Below are 22,696 nucleotides of genomic sequence, written 5' to 3' on the forward strand. Positions count from 1 at the left end.
AAAAAAAAAAAAAATTGACTGTTTTTGCAATTATAAAATAGTAGGTACATGTGTGCGAGGATTATCAGATTTATCTCAGACCTTCGGCCGAGATTCTGAATAAGAGTGAAAGAGATATGTGTATGACATGAGATACAGTATTAGAATTGTTACAACGTTTGTCAACAACTAGTAGCTGACACTGATGCTAAGTTATCCATTCAAAAGATAAAATATACTTTTATTGAGAGAATTTTCGATTAAACATAGCCTTTTCATATTTTCTTATTGTTTATGCTTTACGCAAAAGGAGTTTTAAGTGTTAGAATTGTTTTCTCTTATATCCGTACATATGAGTCCGCAGACACATAATCTACTTTAGAGAGCTCTCCACATCAGAGGTCTATATTTTTTCAATTACGGCAACAGAAAGGCGTGTATTTTGAGAAAAAAATTTATTACATATTCACAGTGACTTCAAAAAATTAACAAACTATTTAATTACTTTAAATAATAATAATAATAAAATTAAAGAGTAAATCAGTTATATCAGGATTTCAAATATCCGGACTAACAGAGATAGCAGACCAAACGCATGTATAGTTTACTGACAATAGCATTTGTATAGTTTACTGACATTTACGCAAAAATCACATCTTGGTTATTTTTCGATAACTAACAACAGCGATTTTGATTATGAATTTGTTTTATAAAATTCTAAGCTGTTGCACTACAAAAATATAGATTTTAAGAAAATTGCTAAAAAGAGATCTGCCAAAATTTATTTTCTAGAAGATTTGAAAAGTTTGAAACTTGATGGCTAAATGTAAATATAAAATTATGTATGTTAAAATATTTGTAATTAGGCACATAGGTCAGATTAAGTTTTTATTAAATAGAGTAACGCATGCAAGGGCTATCTGCCTAAAGAGAGAGATGCCATCGTGGAGGAATTTTGAAGAAAAACTGACCTTTGAGTGGGTATTAAAAATAATACTTATAATTTTCATTCAAATTATATTCATATATATTTTTTATGTAAAACTTTCGGGTGTGTGCTAAATTAGTGTAAATTACTTTACACGAAAAATATAGTGAATGCACAGAAATTAAAGATTTGCACATGCCGGAAATGATAAATAGGAAATATGTATGGGTATTTATGCATGTGCTTGCAAAAAGCATGTATCTGCCTTTGACAAAATACTTAAATATTCATTAAATTATTTATAAATGTATTTGAAATAAAGAATTTATTCACTTATAAACAACTGTGATAGTACTGTGAAGAAATCTAATGATTAAATGTATCTAATTTATAATGATTATAAATGTTATCTAAATATATAATAACCTTAACATTGAATTGTAAACATAAATTGAAATCCTGTTGACAAATACGTTATAAAACTATTTAAGCAAGAATTGTTCGTATTGGAAAGCAATCTGTTAAAAGGTATTGTAAAGCAAATGCTATGAGATGCGCACTTAAGAACGTAATAAAGAGTTTTGGAATATGTATTGTTGAAATGAAGGGTAAAAAAAAAATCTGATAAGTGTAATTAAAAGAATTATTCCCTTTACATTTTATAATAACTCAGTTACAAGTTTTAAATAATACGTAAAAAAAAAAAAAAAAAAAAAAAAAAACTTATTTTATTCCCTTTCAGAAATGTTCAGAGAAAGTCAAATACTATTTTCCTAATAATTCTCTAATTTAAAATGAACCGAATAGAGCATTAATTATAAATTGACTTACATTTTTCGATTTAAAAGAAGCCAAAAAATCATATCATATTTAAGAAAGTATTTTAAGAAGAAGCTCTATAAATAGAAAAGAAATAATGCATAATTTTAATATTAATAATACAATAAACTTTGATCTTAATTTTTGTACCTTAACCGAATAAAATCGAATTACCTTAATTTTTTTTTCTAATGTAATTAATGAAAACTTGCGAAAATATTTCATTCAAATTAAACCATTCTGAGAAAACTGTCCTGTGAAAAGTATAGCATTTAATTCCGTTCAGAATGAAATGTTGTTTAAAAATATGTTGTTTTCACATACTTAGGACTCTGAAGTGTTGTAGAAAAAGAAAATATATACATTTATATGTATATTTGCGACGTAATTACAAAATATTTACACCCGAACGCGTCAAATCCCATAGAACTCAATGGTAAATGACCCAATGTTTTGGTCACCACGTAGGGATCGCCGGTGCTTCAAAGCAGGGTACGGAGAAACTTGTTTAGGGCGACTCCTTCTTACTTCCTACCTCCATGGTCAAATCGCACTGTCACCTGTTAGGTGCTCAAGGCTGTTGCCAACGGCAGACGTAATCTAGCGCTCCTTGTCACCAAGAATTTCGTGGGCTTGGGCTGATTACGTCAGACAAGTGAGCATAAGCAGCAACAACAACAACAATAATGTACCGAAAATATTGCGTTTTGGGTTACGCGAATTTAATGCTCCCAGTCCAATGATTCTGGTATACTTTAGATGCAATAAAAATTAGCTCATTTCATAATTTTTTTAAATTGACAATTACTTTTAATTATGATACAAAAGGACTGAAATGAAGAAAAAAAAATTTTAAAGCATCTTATAATTCAGTTTGTAAAAGAGTCTTATTATTTGATAATTAAATATAGACCATGGTATATGGCTTATTTCTTTCTCTCAAACGTTCTTATACATAGTTATAGTACTTCTTGTATGCTTTTCCTTTTTTTTCAGTGTATATTGGCATTTGCTTTCCAGAAAACTCGGGAAATTATGAGAAGCTTTTCGCGCATTTAAAAAGCTTATAAAACTGGAGGAAAACATCTCAGTTCAGTTGTTTTGAGTTGTTGTTTGGATAATTGTTGTGTTTACTGTAGCGAATTCGCGGTGTAAAATCGGATCACATTTCTCTGTTTTGAATTAAGTTCTATTGAACGTTTAGTTTAAAAGATAACTACTGTGAGATATTGCGATATTTTACGAATATCTCTAAGGAAATTTAAGCATTTTTGTTTTCATTTGTTGTGATAAGAATAAATCTTATTCACTTTTCATCAGACTTGTGCATTCAATTTATTATGAACCCATACGCACGCAACAATACAAATGAAGAATGAGGCACAATCTAATTTAGGTGCTATGTAACAGATTATGAAGGAGATTGGTGATGTAAATTCGCATCAGTATCTAGTAATTCGTATTTGAAATTGTCAGTATAATTTACCGAATCAGTTGTAATTGTTTTGGTGAAGAGGTTGGTATTAAGTGTGTTGATAAATATCCTTATTTCGTCGATTTTGTAGCTGTTTGTTGCAAACAAAGAGTACCCCTGTGATTTTAAGGATAAAATTGTTTTGGTATATTCGCAGAGCTCTGAAATTTGGATCTGAAGCAGCATTTCAGGCAGGCGAAGCATGTCAGAATGGGTCTTATATTAGCAGTATAAATTCGCTTTTTCTACACAAGTTTAAGAGGAGATGATGTTTCAAGGATACAGTTTATTTTTCCGGCAATTCCAGTGATGTGGGTTCATAGCTATGTAATCCAACATAAGATTTCATCCAAAAAATTTTCGCATAAGTTCTTTTGCTGTTTCACAATGAAGACTGAACCTTATGAATTAATTGTAACGTCTATAAACTATTTCAAATTGCAAGAAGTACTGCCATACAAGCAAAAGTATAAATACGAGCAGTGAAAAATACTGTTATTGACACTTTTATTAAATTGTTTTATTTCATTGCTTTAAACACAGCTGATGCTTCTGAATAGAATGTATTATTTTCTTTGTTGAAATATCGTTTCCATTGATACTTTATAAAATAATCCTCCTTCATAACAAACGGGCTCCCCGCATTATCATGAATTCTAAAGCTATTGGTGTAGATTCTAGGCATTCTATTGCAATGTGATAAATCTTCAGATTGAGCTTTTTATTAGGCATTCTCTTATGTGCAGAATGAATTTTATCTGAAGTTGCGACTATTATATAAGTTATAGAATATCAACCGAGACAAGACGCTCGAAGCGTCACCTAACGGCGCGAGCTATCAATTTATAACAGGCTAGTGAGAAATCCTCAGGATAGTGCAACATATCCTGAGGATTTCTCAATTTACCGTGCTGTATTTACCAAATCCTTTAGTTTTATTGGGGACAAAAGAGAATCTTTTTCTCCTTTTCTTTTTATTTTTCATTTTCTGTCCTCTCAAGATTTTCTCCTCTAAATTTGTGTTTAATCGGTACTTGTGATTGCATATGACAGAAGCATCTGCCTTCATGTCATACATTTTTTCCGATAAAATTATTTAATTTTCCTTAGCTTTGTAAATGGTTTTTCTTAGAGCTTTCCATATTCACAAAAAAATTTCCAATTTAGTTAACTATCTTAATTATTTTTATAGCAGTAAATTTTTCTCCAGAAGAAGAGGGATTTGAGTCTGATCCTTTGGTGTAACTATAGGTATGCAAAGAATGCAGCTGCATAGAGGCTTAAGCCCTTACAGAACCCTTATGTGTCCTGCTGAATAAGATTTACAAAGTTTAAATTTTAAATTTAGAAAATAAATATAAGTAGACTGGTTATTTTTGCTTCCAATAAAGACATAGATGTAATATTTTGTAGGGCTTCCTTTAGTTCAATTGACCAAAAATTATTCAAATTTTTATTATCTTTTCTGAACTTTGAGTTGCTGATACTCTTGTTTGGCCATTTGATAAGTATATCGTAGGGTGGGCTGTTGAGTCAGCCTAATTAGCCTTAAACTAAATTTTTAGTCCAGCGTTACTATTTATCTTTGAATTTATTTTAAAATTATTCTGAAGTTCCACCGCAAGTCGTCGGTGTTATTGTAAGCCCGAAGTATGTGCATTTGTGTTAAGAATTCGGCGAATAATAAAGGGTTGTTTTACCCTTCTTCTGTGTTGGTATCATTCAAGCCTGAGCGAGAAGTCGCCAGGTTTCCTAGTAACTTTATGACAGCGAAGAGGACAAGATCTTACAATTTTAACAAAATCAAAAGCAGAGGTTTGTTCTATTATTCATAGGGGAAATATGGAGTCCCTTAAGCCTCTTTCATTACAGACCTTTAATCTTAACTTCCGTTCCAGCTTCGTTTTTGCATTGTTTCAGGTGGATAGATCAGGAGCTTCCTGAAAACGGTGTTGCACGCTCCAGTGGAACAAGGTTTAAAACAGCCGGGTACATAGGCGAACCCCACTCCGAATTAAACAAGCTTACAGGTTTCGAATCCATTCCTGAAAATAACTGCAAACGTTAATTCTAAGTTCATACTCAAAGTATGAGAACAATGTCCAGAAGTTAAAAGTTTTTGTTGAGCAAAGCCTTTTATAAATTTTAGTCACTATTGTATGCATTACAAACTTCTGGAATCCCGCAAGGTGGTCACAAGGTGGTGAATCAAGAATATAGAAAGCAAGAAAGTACAAATAGAAGCAAGAAATTAAAGACAGAAGTAAGAAAGTACAAAAGCATTGGTGCCAAAAATAAAGGCGAAACATAGCTATCAGAAGATACAATACAAAGTATTAGGTTGTAAGGGATATCCTAAGTTTTTAACAGCTATTTTTAAGTTAAAGCTCCTTTCCTGTCTATCCTAATTTCAGCATACAATTTCCTGCAGTGAATGATGCAGCACTTCTCATTGGTGTTAATATATGTCGACACAAGCAAGCAACTACCGAAGCTTCACGAACTATGTGATCGCTCATTAATGACCCGGAGAACTACAGGATCTTCCCTCAACTGAGGACAAATGACGATTTACATCTCACTCTCCACTCTACAACCTAACAGCTACACGTATGCCAACAATACGGGGTTTCTCCCCATCTCCACCAGAGCGAAGAATCAGCGGATCCAACTGCGCACTCCCATCAAAGCATTGGGTTCGCGCACCCACAAACTGAACATCTCTTCATATCGCATCATAGATGCTTCGGAGGAGGAGTGTGTAGCTATCTCGAGAAGAACTCAACACTCGCAAATTTGAAAGAGTTGCAATTATTGAATCTAACGCAATGGAGCTTTTTTGGGCTAGTGGTAAAGAATTCGACTCTTAGTTCCTGGTTCTTCGATCCTGGTTCGGGTCCCACATCATGCAATGCAGCACTTCTCACTGGTGTTGATAAATGGCGATACGAGCAAGCAACTAGCGAGGCTTCACGAATCACGTGATCGCTACAGTCCTTTTTGTATGGAAACATGTACAGATAATGCATTGTTATTATCTGGGATAATTTCGAAGAAGGGATTTTCCTAAGACAAAGAAAATAGGAGGATATGAATGCAATCATTGCATGCCTAATTGTATTTCAGGAAACAAGAACAGCAAGGGGATATTACAATTTTGAAATAATGGAAGTAATCGGAATTAGTTTTAATTTTTTGAAATAATGGAAGTTATCAAAAGTAGTTTTATTTTAAATGAGACAGCCCGCAAGAGTAGAATTGTATTTGATTGCCCATTACGAAAAGGGGAAAACATTTTCGGCTGGAGATTAGAAAACATGTTCACGTATTTTTTTATTCTAATCTTGGAAAATAACTGTTCATATATGTTTTTATTTTGCCGGCAAATAAAAAAACTTTTTTAACCAAAGGGGACTGAAGAATTCCTTAATCTCTTTGTTTTAAATTAGTACATAACCTACTAAGTAATTAAGTCAAAAGAAATGTTCTAATTTTGTAAATTTTACAGCAAAGATCCGAAACGTTTTATATAATTAATTTAAATATATTGAATATCTTATTAATTGCATATTTTATCCAATACAAGCTACATAAAATTTTATATTTTGATACTTAATGCTCTCAATCATTGGGCGGAGGTTCTTTCTACAAAATCGACAATTTTAGACATTTTTATAACTGGATGCTTACTCTTAAGCTGCGTTCACCCTGATCCGTTGCTGCGTCAAAGCGTAAAAAAAAGCTTTCCGCATACGCCAGTTCACACCAGCGCGGTAACTTTCGCTTTAAAAATTGTCATATGCTCGCACTAGACGGCGCTTCATATCGGAAACTTGGGGAAAAAAACGTAAAATTTTTGTGTGGTATTTTGACTTTTTACGATTACATTTTTTAATTAAAATGAATTGAATTTCTGCTCGATTAAAACTTATTTTACTTCTTGCTTTGTGTAAGAGAAGCAGAATGCAGTGGTTTATATTAATATGTGAGAGATGACTGCAATAAGGAGATGCAAATAATTTAATTTAAGAAATACGCTTGAACGAAACGAAATTTCTTTTAATTACTTTCGCATTACACCTCATCAATTCGATGAATTTCTAGCGCTCATTGAACCAGGGCTAATATCTGATCTAATTTTGAATCATAACAGTCTTGAATCTATATGAATTTCATCGAAACTTAATACGCATAATCTTTCTTCGTCAGTTGCATTTTGACAAGTTTTTTTTTTTTTTTTTTTTTTTTTTTTTTTATCAATAATAGTACATCATTTAATCAATAATAGTACATAATTTTTTTTTATCAATAATAGTACATCATGCAACTGAATCTTGAGCACCATCTTTTCAATGTGCTTGCACTTGGAAGCGGAATACCCATTTTTTCTTTCCAGAAGTCGTATGACTTTACGGATAACGATCTGAATACTATGATTTTTGAAATGTCGTCTGGAGACCATTTAATTCGCTTTTTTTTTTTTTTTTTTTTCATTAATGCATTTATTTGAGTTTCGGTAAATATGTTTTGAATATACGTTTTCATTTTTCTTAGTTTTTCATTTTCTTGATTCACTTTTTTAATGTCTTTCCTCAGTTTCTGAACTTTTTTTAATATTAGTTTTCTATTCCTATTAAATCTTTTTCTTTGCTGGGAGATAGTTTTTAAATGCTGCTTTCTCTCAGTCTGTAAAACAGAAAACTTATTCTAAAGAGCTGATAGTTTTGTGATTAAATCATTCACATTTTTCTGGAGGTTGGAACAGTTACAACATTGCTGAGTAATATTATTTTCAGTGACCTCCTCATAGCTATTATTGTTATCGTTTTGAAGTTCCAGACACGATACCATTTTTTCAATGATTTCTCATTACAAGAACTTTCTAAATACAAAATCTCTTTAAAAGTATCATCAGTTATAACTTTCAAGTAAAAAAAAAATTAATTAATTAATTAAATTTAAAAAAAAAAACCTTTTTTTTCTAAAACTAACAGGGCTAAAGAAAGAGAATCCAAGAACTGAAGATTCAATCTTTCGCACTTGATGCTCTGGTCAGTCAACGACGGGACGAACCCAGTGACGTCACATAACATCCGGTATACTGCCCAAGAGGGATTCGTGTCGGCATCGTTCTTCTCAAAGGGATGACTCAGCCCTTCTCTGTCTTTAGCCCTATCATTGAACTATTTATTCAAAAGCAAACACTAATTTTTGTCAGAATATCCCAGAAAAGAATCGTTGTATATATCAAACGCTATATATATCTAATTTAATTTATTTATGAATTTTGTTGAATGATAATTAAAAAATCCTAATTGCATAATTTTATTTTGGAGAGTAAATTTTTCATGTGGTAGTGATACCATAAATGTTTCCGCATGATGTATGAACTTCCCTTAAATGCTTCCTTAAATAAACTTCCCTTGATTGGTTTAAATAATGCAATAAAAAAGTATATTTTGTTTCAATATATGTAGGATTTACGGCATTACTAAATTAAATATGCCATTTAAAAAAAGCAGTTATTTATAAGTTAATAAACAACAACAATTTTTTTTTTTAATATTTTAGTTTTTGCCTTATGTACATATTTTTTAACTTAAATGTAACAGTATTTACTTCAATTAGTCATTCATATATTATTGAACAGCCACTATCTAAAGGTTTATTTTATAAGGTCACTTTTATCTAAAACACATTGAAGTAACTGCATTTTATACAATACTTCTTTTTCTGCGTTAAAAATTGAATTCCACAATTAGCAAATTTGCTAATGCTCATGCAAAAGTTTTTTTTTTTTTTTTTTAACTTAATGAAACATTATCAAGATTAAACCTATCGAAAAGTGGTCATGCAAGTTAAGAAAAACAAACATGAAGCCATTAAAATGCATTGAAGTAGTCGATGAAATCAGATAGATACTAGGGAGCTTCTTTTCTGCATAAATAACAGTTTCCTTAATTTTTTTAAACAAATGGTTTACTTGTCCCACTCGTTTAAAATTCAGAACTCACTAAATTTTTAATTAAATGAAACAGCAACTTTATACTAATATACCAGCACCGCTTTTGCTAGTCTCGTGTCAGCCGAAATAGAATCAGATCATAAGCAGTCAGATCTTCTTATGAAATTATACCAAAGGCTCAATGTCAAAAGACGGATAATGCACACAAAGCCGAGCGAAAATTAGGTTTGTATGAATGATGAATGAAATGAAAAATAAGTGCTAGGTTCTTGTGTCACCCCCTCCCCCCAAAATCGCGGTAGATTTAAAAGAAAAAAAGTATATTCGTACCATCATCAAAGGCAGGAAAATAAGCAAGGCCCGAACACTTAATACAAGCCACTAGTAAAAGTTGAGTTTTTCACTTGAGAGTGTTAACTCCGTGTTACCATCGTTTTTACACATCACCTTCAAAATATTGAATAAGCATCTCGGCTACTGTGAATTATTACTAGCCATAATATTTTCTGTAAATATTTTTTTAAGAAATACCAATTCATTTACAAAAACCCCTCTCGTTACGCTTGAATCCAAAATCTTTAACTCAAGAAGCCAGCGTTTTATCCACTAGACAACAAGAGCAAACTTAAACTGATGTAGATATAGTGCTACGAATTTGGTATTTTGAAATCTGAGGAATTCGAAGAGATGAATAATAAAATTTTAAAATGGCGCGGCAATGCACAAATATTCAGTAACCAATCAGGGAGCTGATTACGTCACGCATAGAATTAAAATTATTTAAATAATCATTCATAATAAAATCATTTTTAAAACAAATGCAAAATTAAATTGTATTTTAATATTTAACAGCCATAAATAATGTTTAAAACATTAGATTAAATTTATAGATATTAATAAAACCAATTATTTTTTAAGTAAGGTGACGTCATTGATTACATCATCAACAATATAAAATTATATAAAATATTATAAACAACAAAATTTTTATTTCAAGTAAAAATGTAAAATTAAATTGATTTTTAATGTTTAGAAGCCATAAATAATATTTAAAACACGGAAGTTATGCATAATAAAACGCATTATTTTTTTAATAAAATGACAACAAAGTATCGGTTACCATAAATAACTTATCCAACAATAGGTTTACCATTAGTTGTATTACTCGCCAAAAGAAAAATCGCCAAAATCCGTGCAACCGTCTACCAAAGTAGCACCAATTTGGTATTTAAAAGGCTAATGTTAGTTCGATTATAAATTAAATGGTTTTATTTCCAGCGCAGTGCAGCGCGTGACGAATATTAAAAGAAAGCTAAGCCGGAAAATTGAAAATACAAGAGCGCGTGCATTAAACATTTAATAAATATGTCTTTTTGATTTCGAGAAAGTACTAGAAAATTCTCGCATGCGATTTTAAAATCTTATAAAAGGTGGAAAATCTCTCAGTTATTAGTTACTTAGTTTGTTGTTTAGAAAACTGCTCTTGTTGACTGTAGCGAATTCACGGATTAGCTTTCTCTAGCTGTTTTGAATTAAGTTCTTTTGAACGTTTGAGAAGTTAGAAGATAACTACTGTGAGATATTGTAAAACTGAAAGAATATCTGAGGGAATTTAAGCATTTTCTGATAATAATAAATTTTTGTTCGTTTTTCATCGGACTTGTGCATTCATTTCGTAAAGAACCCGTACGCACGCAACAATCATTGGTGTCAGGAGTGGGGTTTGAATGCCAATAACAAGAGCTATGGAAGACCAGTTAAGGCAGTTGATATCAGCCTTTGCTTCTCTTAAGGAAGAAATGAAAGCGGGACAAGAAGAAAGGAAAGCAGAGATAAAATCCAGCCAGGAAAAGATGGAAGCTGGCCAAGCATCATTTAAAGAAGACACGAAAGAAGTGTTAAAGCAGAAATGAAATTAGGCCAAGAATCCGTTAAAACGAGATGAGAGCTGTTGAGGAAGAGATTACAGGCATAATAGAAAACAAATTTGATTTTATGAAAGGCAGAATAGACGCCGTTGAAAATAAAGTTGGAGAAATTCAAGAGAGAGTTTCTGCTGTGGAATCGAAGGAAGAGTTTCAGCCGTCCAACATCGAATCGAACAACAAATTGAAGAAAAAGTATATGTCGTCCAAGAACATATCGAACAACAAAATGATAAAAGGATTTCTGCAGTTGCCACAGAAGTTGATAATTTAAAGAAATTCGTAGCGACGGCAGGGAGCAATTCGGATGGTTTAAAATTTCTACCGATGCCTGCTCGTCCATCTCTGAAGCTATCCACATATGATGGGAAGACATCCTGACAAGTGTATAAGACCCAATTTTCTATAGGTGCGGATGCGAATGGATGGGATTCCCAAGCTAAGGCCTGTCATCTCGCCGCTTCCTTGAGAGCAGACGCAGCGGATATCCTGCAGACGCTTCCCGAAAACCAGAGATTTGACTTTGAAGCTCTATCTGGCGCATTAGAGCTGCGCTTCGGAGAAAAGTGTTTAAAAGACTACAGCAGGCTTCAACTAAAATTCTGCCAACAGAAGCCAACCGAAACTTTTCAGGAGCTCGCCAACGATGTTGAAAGGCTGTCACATCACGCCTTTTAGGAGTGCCCGACAGAAACAAGAGAAATCCTGTCCCTGCAGTACTTCATCGACGGCATCCGGGATCCTGAAATACAAAAAGCTCTTCGAATGGCAGATGTGAGGGACATAAAAAGCGCTCTGTTGTACGCCATGAAGTTCGAGGCAGCCCAGCAAGCAACTAGTATAGATCGCTACCCAGTCAGATCTGTGCGAGTCCACGGGCCAATGGATCAACTGAAGGTGTTGGAGATGTGGTAGTGAAGGTCAACTAAGACGGAATTGCAGAGCACCCCAGGGTACGGAATATAAAACAAATGATTTTACCAGACACATTAGCGGCTTGAGATGGGACAGAACTGAAAAGAAACCAGTTCTAAAGTGCTGGAACTGTGGTGTTGAAGGCCACGTGCGAAGGAACTGCAGAACTCTCCAGAGCACGGAAAATAAGACAGACGATTTGAATAGACAATTAAATGCTATCGGACGAAAAAGGAGTGACAAGAAACCAAAGTGCTGGAACTGCGGAATTGAAGGCCACATACGAAGGAACTGCAGAACACACCGGAGCACGGAAATTGAGACCATTTCCTAGCAACGACGGAGGAAACAATTTAATGGCCATATCAAGGAACGAAGGTTGCCAGATAATGAAAAACCTTACTTTAAAGCACTCAACTGGTGAGTGGCAACAGTAACGGACTGTCCATCAATGGGCATATCGATGGAGTTCCTTGCAATATGATCATTGACACAGGAGCTAATGTTACCATCATTAGGAAAGATTTAGCTGAACAGTTTAAACTTATTGGACGTCATCCTATGTTACCCTTCTGACTGCGTCTGGTGACAAGATCGAGATAGCTGGGAAGTTAAACGTGAACATCACGTTTGGAAGTGCCGCCTACCATCACATATGTGGCGGATATTACAGATCCGTGCATACTCGGATTGGACATTTTAAGGAAATACAATTTTTCCTTAGACTTCAAAAACAATAAGCTGTTCTCAGCATGTGAAGACATGACGATCCATCTTCAAAAGGAATCATCGCCTGGAAACGCCGACGTCTCATGTGAAAGACCCTACTTAGAAAGCTGCCGAAATCCTACTAGGGTCGGAAAGAAACACCAGACTACCGGGTATTCACCATCACAGATGCTCTCCGGTCGAGACCTTCGTCTGCCTTGTGACCGCCTGTTTGATCGCCATACGGATGCGCCTTCATCGCCTGAGAAATACATCCAAGGTGTCCAGGCCCGTTTTGAAGTGATGCACCGTTCCGCACGAAAGCGAGTCAACCTGGCGACGGAGAAAGTGAAGTCCAGATACAACACGAGAGCTACTAGACATAGATCCAACAAAGGAGACAACGTGTGGTTGTGGAACCCGATTCAACGAAAACGACTCAGTCCTAAATTACAGTCACCTTCGGATGGTCCATATACAGTGCTGAACAGACTGAATGACGTCGTGGTTCGGATCAGTAAGTCTTCGAACTCTAAACCTAAAGTCGTTCATTACGACAGGTTAGCTCATTTCTATGGCCATACTACGTAATGTAAATAATTGTAAATAGTGTAAGACCATGGTCCTTTTTGTTTCTAAATGTGTATTTAGTATTTCATTTGTATTTGATAGCATTTGATTTGTTTTATTTACTGCATTTATTGTTTATGTTGTTTATTATTGTAATGTAGTGCCTATTATTGTATTCATGCCTTAGTTGTAAGTTTGTCTTCCTGTCCAGGTATTGTACTGCCCGAGACGTGCAGTGCTTGGGAAGGGGGCAGTGTTACGAATTTGGTGGTGCTACTTTGGTTGACGGTTGCACGAATTTTTGGCGATTTACGTTGGCGGAATTGTTGGCGCGATTTTTACAATCGTCAGCCATCTTGAAAAACGCTGTTTTTACGCATAGTAAAGTATTCGAAACTTAAAAAAATAAATATCGTTAAAAGTAATGGATTAATTTTTTGTTGAAAATGCCGTTTTTTAAGAGGGCAGGCAAGTGTAAATAAATACATTTACTATGAGTATAAAATACTAAAGTAAGGCTGTTATTACTTTCATATAGCAAAAAAGAGAATAAAAACACCGCTATAAAAACATTGTGCCAACGTTTAATTAGATTAAAATATTACTGAAATTGAATATCGAATTAAAAATCATCCTACCAACATTTAAAAGAATTAGACTATTATTAAATTCAAATACTTTAAAATACGTTATATAAAATATAATTAACATTAAAACATATGTGACAATAATTATCTCAGCAATTTTTGAAAATAGTGTATTAATTTTTTTAACAAAAATTGAAGTATACAATTATTAAATAAAAGAAAAATATGTACTTACATTTTTTTGAGTAATTTAACCTCTTGTTTATTGATAAGTACCACAAAAAAAATCGAAATCATAATTGAATCCGCTCTTTTAACCATCTTCGTCTGTTATCCACATATCTCACACTTCATTGAAGAAGCAATTAGCGAGGTTTCCTCCAAAAATTTTTAATAAATTTCCTCTGACGCTATTAACAATTTATAAATAAATCTTTGATTAGGAAAGACAGGTTGGCCAAAATAAGGTCTCAAAGGGCAATTTTTTTATTTCAATACCAATAATTCTTGGTAATTAACAATAACAACATTCATCTTCGAAACAGAGACATCCATTCCATTTGAAATCTGGCGAATTCGAAGAGATGAATAATAAAATTTTAAAATGGCGCGGCAATGCACAAATATTCAGTAACCAATCAGGGAGCTGATTACGTCACGCATAGAATTAAAATTATTTAAATAATCATACATAATAACATCATTTTTTAAAAAAATGCATAATTAAATTGTATTTTAATATTTAACAGCCATAAATAATGTTTTAAACATTAGATTAAATTTATAGATATTAAAACCAATTACTTTTAAAGTAATGTGACGTCATTCATTACATCATCTACAACATAAAATTCCATAAAATATCATAAACAATAAAATTTTTATTTAAAATAAAAATGTAAAATTAAATTGATTTTTAATATTTAGAAGCCATAAATAATATTTAAAACACGGAATTTATGCATAATAAAACGCATTATTTTTTAAATAAAATAACAACAAAGTATCGGTTACCATAAATAACTTATCCAGCAATGGTTTACCATAAGTTGTATTACTCGCCTAAAGAAAATCGCCAAAATCCGTGCAACCGTCTACCAAAGTAGCACCCTTAGCTTTTTTCCACGAAATTCACTTTTTAGTTTCCTTAAATGTGTACCCATTCTTTTTTGAACATGACCAACACATTCTATTTTAGAAATGGGATCACTATATGTGTTATTATTCGAAAGTGCTAAATAAATTTTACAATCACCATCACCAATATAGTTCACATAACGAACACCATATTTTTCTTCTGATCGAGAAAACATTTCAACCATCCCGTTCACTTCCATCTTGGCAGATGATCCCGAATGATTTTTTGCACACACTTTCGCGTGAAGACGTTTCCATTCTAAATAGTTTTCTGTTGAACGAAAATCTTTCGCAATTTTACAACCTTTACAGTGCGCACTAGAAGTATATCTGTCTATAACTTTGCCTGTCTCTCTGCCAATTATAGACGTCACACCGAAACGTGATTAGATGTTGAACTACGGTGCTTAACCACCAGGATGCCTGGGCGCCATAGCCCTACCCCTCATCGAATAACATGATAAAAGTTTCGAATTATGAGAAATATAACTGAATGTGCTAAATAATTAAATGAGCAAGAGTTTAAAATCATAATTGCTAATAGTTAAATACATATTTTTTCTCTTAAGTACCTAATTACTAATCCATACATAATTAACTATTTTTAACAACTATTTCACAGAAGAATACATGTACCCACACGAGAAACAAAATACGAAGTGCGACGCCTTAGTGCCACTAGTAAAAACAAAAAGCAATCAGGAGGAAAAAAGAACAATATACAATAAAGAATCTGAGCAACAATTTGCATAACACAGATACAAAATTACACATTACTAACATTTAGGATCGCCCTTGGGCGTTTACTGAAATTGGGGTCCCTAGTATCATAACAATAGTTAACAACCACAGTATTGTCCAGAAGTTCCTGTTTATCATAAAATGCCCTAGATAGGAGGCAATAAAAATCACAAAGATCCTCTATTCTTAACTCTTTACGAATTTGGCTATTCCGAATGTACCAGGGGGCATTACATATCATACGCAATACCCCGTTTTAGGCAGCTTCTAACTGCCTTCTCAAACTTTTGCACGAGCATGCATAACTAAGAATTGGACGCAACATGGTTTTGTAAATGAGCAACTTATTATCAATAGATAGAACACTGTTTCGAGCAATTAAGGGGAAGAGTGAAGCTTTACTAGCTCGAAATTTCCTGAGAATATGTGTAACGTGTGGGTTCCATGTAAGAGATTTACTGAGGATCACCCCAAGATAAGGGACCTGCTTGACCCAGAGAATGTCCACACCATACATTTGCAGGTGAGTCGGGAAATTCTTCTTAGTAGTAAACAGTATGGCATGTGTCTTGCCGACATTCACTTTGACTTTCCATTTGGTCAGCCAAGTCTCTAGCGAGTGGATGTGGTGTTGTAGCTGTTGTATTGCTGAACTAACAAACGCACTTTGCGTAAGGATCGCTGTGTCGTCTGCATACATGGCTAGTGTTGTGTTGTGTGTAGTGAGGATGTCGTTCACGTAAATATTGAATAGGGATAGGGCCCAGAAGGGATCCCTGTGGAACACCAGCCCGTATAGACCGGTTTGTGGATAATGAACCAGAAACATGAACGACAAAGTGTCTGCCGGTTAGGTAGGATTTAATTATGTTTGTGATGTAGCCTGGGAGTCCCAGGTTGTGTAATTTGTATATGAGGGCATCCAGCCATACTCTATCGAAGGCTTTGGCGACATCTAAGAAAAGTCCACCAGTGACACGATGTTGTTGCATCCCACTGCTTATTAACTCAACAACTCTGTAGAGTTGATGCGTTGTCGAGTGCTTACGCCTGAACCCAAATTGATAGGGTATGAGGATCTTCTGCTCCTCCAGGAAGATGTTTAGTCATTGGAAAATAACTGCTTCCACGATTTTGCTAATTGAGCTTAGCAAACTGATTGGTCGGTAACTCTCAGGAACAGTCGCAGGCTTGTTGGACTTTAGCAGAGGGACAATCTTGGAAGTTTTCCAACAAATTGGGAAGTATTGCCATCGTAGTATGATATTCACTAACTTGGTGAAGTAGAGTATTATCTTGACAGTGATTGATCTTGACAGTGCTTGATCATCTCATTTGTGACCCCGTCTGCTCCAGGGCTCTTCCTTTTCGCAATTCGCGTGATATAGAGACAGACCTCCGATGGCATGGCTGAGATAATGTTGTCTGTGCATGGCTGTGTTGTAAAATTGGAGTGGAAGTCAGCAATAAGCTGTTCAGTGTTTGAGTCTGAAATGTTGTTAATGCAGAACTGAGATTCCAGATGCTGAGCTAAAAGTTCTGCTTTCTCAGTTCCGGTGTAATGGATCCGTTGAGGGCGTGAAGGGGCAGGAATGGCGTTATAGCATTTTTTGTACCTCTTCACTGCTTTCCACAAGGAGTTATCCTCTGCAGATAGAGATCTGAGGTAGTTAGTCCAGCGATCTTGTGAGAGTTTATTTGTAAGAAACTTGACCGCTTCGCACAGGCGATTGAAGTTCCTTTTATCAACACGGTGTCTGGTACGTTGATACGCTCGTCTTGCAGCATTTCTCTCTTTAATCAATAATCTGAGCTCTTGAGGCTTGTGTTTAATACCAGGTTTAACTTCAACTTGTGCTTTCGCATAAGCATTTTGTATATTTTCAGTGAGGTCCTTGACCAAACTATCAATGTCACTCCCCTTGTGTATCGTGGGTAAAGTGTACTGGGTGTTGGAGAGGGCTTTGGCAAAGACCTGCCAGTCTGTACGAAAGGCCCTGGTGTCTGATGTAGTATATCTGCTGAGGTCCAGAATAATCCTAACAGGATTGTGATCACTTGAAAGTTCGTCCAGTACGGAAATATCCAGTGGAGTACTGGTGTTCCGCAACAGGAAAAAATCAATAATTGCGGTGGACCCAGAAGCATACCGTGTTGGGGTACTTGGAACTGCCAATTTAAACCGTGCCGACGCGACCAAGGAATAAATCAGTCTGCCTGTTGCATTAGAAGTGTAGCAGTTCCATGCGCGGTGTCTTGCGTTCAGGTCTCCACCAATAATAACATGTGTACCAAGTGTGAGTAGAATTTCAAGGTCTGCCTGAACAACAGCCACAGGTCTCATGGGAGGAATGTAGGTGGAGACAAAAGTGTATGGAGTGTTAGTGTCTGTTGTGATGCAGATAGCTGTGGCCTCTACGACTGAGAGCTGTGGAATGTTCACGTGATAATGGGGAATGCAGCGTTTGACAAGAAGTGCAGTGCCACCTCCACGTGGGCGAGGAGCGGTAGTACTTCTGTGCGACTTGTAGGTATAGTAATTTGCCACACACAATGGTATTTTAGGGTCAAGCTTGTGTTCTTGTAGGAAAAATAAGTCGGGACTGTGCTCACTTGCAAAATCCCGCAATTCATTAATCTTACGGAACAAACCATTTGCGTTCCAAGTAATAATACTTAAGTACCTATTATTTACACTATATATAATTATTCAACATTGGAAAAAACACTGTCAAAAACATTAAATAATATAAACAACTTATCGATTGATTGCTCCGCAGCCCGCAATTCAGGCATGGCTGCCGAGATTTTTTGAAAAACATTCATAACTGTGGTGCCTTTAAAAACATCACACACCTCTTTGATTATTTTGAGAAAGTCCATAAACATACCCGAACCAACAGTAGCACTAGCAGCATCACCACTGCTGACAGTCTGTTTATGCATATCAACATTAAAATTATTAACAGTATTTACAGATCTTTGAACGTCACCCTTGGCTTCACTAGCATAACTGCGCCCGGAGGCAACAGCAGAATAACTCAAATTTGCAGTAGAAGTACTAGGCATTTTAACACCATTATTTACATTTTCTGAGTTTGCACTCTTATTCACAGTTTTATTTCCGACTATGCGTCGGGGGAATTTAGGACATCCGCGATAATTGGCGGTATGTCCTTCTTGCAGGCAATTACAACAAATAGGAGAGTCTAATTTTTTAACATTACATTTATCAGTACGATGTGCACCAGCACATTTCACACATCTTGGTTGTAGTTTGCAATTTTCACTACTGTGGTGGAAGTGTTGACAGTTGTGACACTGCACAACATTTCCACGCACTTTATAAGGATGTATTTCAACAAAGAAACATAGCAGTTTTTTAACATCATAAATAGATTGCACCCCTGGTACATTCTCTAAATGAACCTGAAACAAAGGCATAGGAGCCTTAGATTTGGTTCTGTGCATTTGGGTAACTTTAAATTAAAGGTTTATACTTTAAATTAACCAGCTCCTCAAAAATGTCATCTGAGGGGCAATCGATAGGTAAACCTCTTATAACTATTTTGATGGGCCTATCCATCTTTCTGGTAATTAAATAATGATCTACACTTTCTTCATCTAAATATTTTGTTATCTGACGGTGACCATTTTCCGTTTTTCGGAAAAACTTTTAAAAACTCGCCAGTAACTTTAGCTGCAAAGTCTAAATTAGTTTCAGCCCTCAATATTTTAGAGAAATCCGAAAATTTAATTGGAGGCTTCACCATTATCGGTTTCACCTTCGTTTGTTGCATTTCAATAACCTCATTCTCTTCGGTGGTGTATTTAATTATGGCAAAGCACACTAGGGCTATCTGCCTAAGGGGAGGGATGCCTTTCGTGGAGAACTTTCTAAGGGAAACTGGCTCGTATACACGTTACACATGGGGAAAACCACGAAAACGCCCATGCAGCCAGCCCGTTCGCAGGATTCGAACCTCGGACCGAACTACCAGTGTTCAGCGTCTTTACCGCTCGGCCGCTGGTGGGCCCTCATTCTCTTCACTAACTTCCATATCATTATTAGTGGCAGTATTATCTGCATTAGCATTTTCCCCTAGCTTATCAAATTTATTGCTAACATTAATTTCTGCATTAGCTTTGACTAATTTAACAGGCCGAGCCGTATTACGCGGCTGTGTAAAGCCTTCTGAATCCTGAATTTCGCTCACACATCTTTTTCCTTTTTTCGAAGGCCGTTTAAGCAAAATTTTTGTTTTTTCTCCACTAGGAGTTTGTGCAATTGCACCATATTTATCACTAACATTGTTTACACTTGATATAGTATCATTACAGTTAACAGAATTAACACTAGATATAACCTGCATCTTAGGGACATGCTTAACAACATTCACATTCAACTTATCACAAGATAAATTTACAATACTAGGATTTTGGGCACTAAAAACGTAGCACTTACCCTGAAATAACAAAGCCAGTCTTTTGGATATTCCACTCCTTTTTTGGTGTATATCCAGACGCTTATCCTCCTCACTGGATAATGTATTGAGATCATCTTCCGTTAACTGCTCATCTACATGAACTGCAATATTCAGAAGCAGAACTTGCTGAAGCGCGAGTTGATAATCCTCCGCATCGTAACAATCCTTGTTTAATAGCTGACTCCAACCTTTTCCTAACACCTTGTCTACATACGCACATATCTCCTCGGGTGAACCAGAGAGATTTTCTTTACTAACGTTCACAACCTCGGGCGGAGGAAGCGGCGGGTAATCCTTTGGATCCATTGCTGACACTAGCACGTGTTAGGCTTAACACGCACAACGCACATCATAGGGAAAGTGATTTAGAATTCTAAGTTTCTTAGACACGTACTTAGTTTTTCTCTAAAAAGATGCAGGTTTTTTTTATATACAGGTTCAACACCTTTGATACGACATCAGTAAATACAAAATATAATTTTATAACAGTTCGGGAGGGTGATATTGCTTTCATTTAACAGTTTCTAGCGAATAAACATATAAAACCACCGAAACGTGACGATCGCCACTAACTGTCAAATCCATGGAACCAGTCAACTGGACCTCTTCATCAGCTGCATTTTTCATACTTTTTTTTTTCAACAGTATATGTAGCTGCATGTATATGACTTACAATCTTGTCATAAGATTTTTGTGCGACAGGCGATGGTAAATCCATAAGTCCACAAAAGGTTTTACATTTTGCTAGTCCTTTGCCAATGCACCTCATGGGCAGAATAAATCGTCTATTTAAGTCAGAAGCATTCTGTTTCTTTCCAACCATCTTAGAGTTTTTGAAAGAGGAAATTATTCCACAAGAACTGCATGTAACATTGATTTTTATCGTCAGCCCATAATTTATTTCTGAGTTTATATGTATTTTATTATGGCATATCGAACAACATAAACATTGTTCTAATGCTGAAAATAACAGTTCTTTATCGATAATAGCATAACCATCAAAATTATCATTCATGTTATCCACAAGTTCAGCTGATGCAGATGAATCGTTACCGATTTTTCTTGCTGATGCAGAAATGTTTAGGTCTATGTCAACACACTCACGCTTTGTATGTTGATTTCCATAATACTGATGCCTCTTCCGTCTTTTTGGTCTTTGAACAGATGCCCTTTTAGCATTAACAGCATTCATTTTGCTTTTAAAAAAGCAGTTTTGTTTTGTGAAAACGGCAATTCAAACTTTCAAAATTGAAAGAAAACGATAATGCGTAATTCTAACACGAGGTAAACAAACAGTTAACAGAAATGAAGATATAAAGATGAGTAGTTACCTTCCTGCTGCTCAAAAGAGGAGGGAAAATAAAAAATTGTGAGGCAGCAATCATAAAGAAAACATTCGACTGCAGAAATGGAACGTAAACAGTCAATTGGGCGTGTCCGACCCTTTTATCAGATTGTCTCTTGCATAAGGGTTTGCGTAAATGGTCATAACTAGAGAACTATTAGGAATTTTTCAATGCGGTTTTTTTGCATAGTGCTCAGAAATGTTAATAGAATCAGAATAAATTTAAAAAAATGATTTTTTGAATGCTCAAAAGGTGCTGTGCCCCCTTAACTACACTACTCATTATTTATTTCATTTTATATAGAATTATTTCATACCTTTTAACCAGTGCTTGTAACTCATTTGCTACATTTTACGAGCTTAATTATTGAGATCTGTGTTTCTATTTATTAGATTATGCAATGTTAGATGTAATTAACTTTTTTTCTGGTCTTCAACATATTCTGTATTTTAAGTTATTTCTTATATTTTCTGATCATATACATGACCTTTACTTAAGTTTAGATGTAACATTTTCAGCTTGTTTTCGCCTTTTAACTTTCATAATATTCAATGTATCCTAATTTTTAACTTATTTATAATTTCACACGATATACATGACTTTTATATGATTTCTTTCACACGTTTTAACCTTCATAATTTCAAATATAGTCTTAATTTTAACACAATTGTTATATTTTCAGATCATATACCTGACTTTTATTTAATTTTAGATGTCAATTTTAAACTTCTTTTCTATTTTTTAACTTTTACAGTTTCCAGCATACTTTGAATTTCAACTAATTTGCTATATTATCGCACTATGTACATGACTTTCGTTTAATTTAAAGCTACTTTTATACATTCTAACCTTCGTAATTTCAAACATACTTTTAATTTTAGCTTAATTCATATATTTTCTGACCATATACATGAACTTTATGTAGGTTTAGATGGTATTTTTAACTTAAACGTAGGAAACATTTCAAACCCATTTCAGCTGAATTTACTTGTTTCAATTTTTGAAACATACAGATACTTTTCAATTAACCATTTTATTTTACAACCGATAACTATTATTCATATTCAATTCGTTGGAATAGCCCTTATTTAGTCTATATTTTATAGTACTATTTT

At 34.6% G+C, this 22,696-nt stretch overlaps 1 protein-coding gene across 1 annotated transcript in view; it reads right to left on the reverse strand.

The window, feature by feature from the left end:
- LOC118181709 (uncharacterized) overlaps positions 1–20,959 on the reverse strand; it is an 87,606-nt gene extending 66,647 nt beyond the window's left edge. Inside the window, exon 1 of the mRNA XM_085810843.1 lies at positions 20,214–20,959. Coding sequence (XP_085666969.1) covers positions 20,214–20,309 — 96 coding nt within the window. The 5' untranslated portion in view covers positions 20,310–20,959. The remainder of the gene's footprint in view (positions 1–20,213) is intronic.
- Between the last annotated feature and the right edge of the window lie 1,737 nt (positions 20,960–22,696).

Source organism: Stegodyphus dumicola, chromosome 2, assembly GCF_044657685.1.
Source record: "Stegodyphus dumicola isolate Sdum_Otavi_A_Nest chromosome 2, ASM4465768v1".
In the NCBI taxonomy this organism is placed as follows: Eukaryota; Metazoa; Arthropoda; class Arachnida; order Araneae; family Eresidae; genus Stegodyphus; species Stegodyphus dumicola.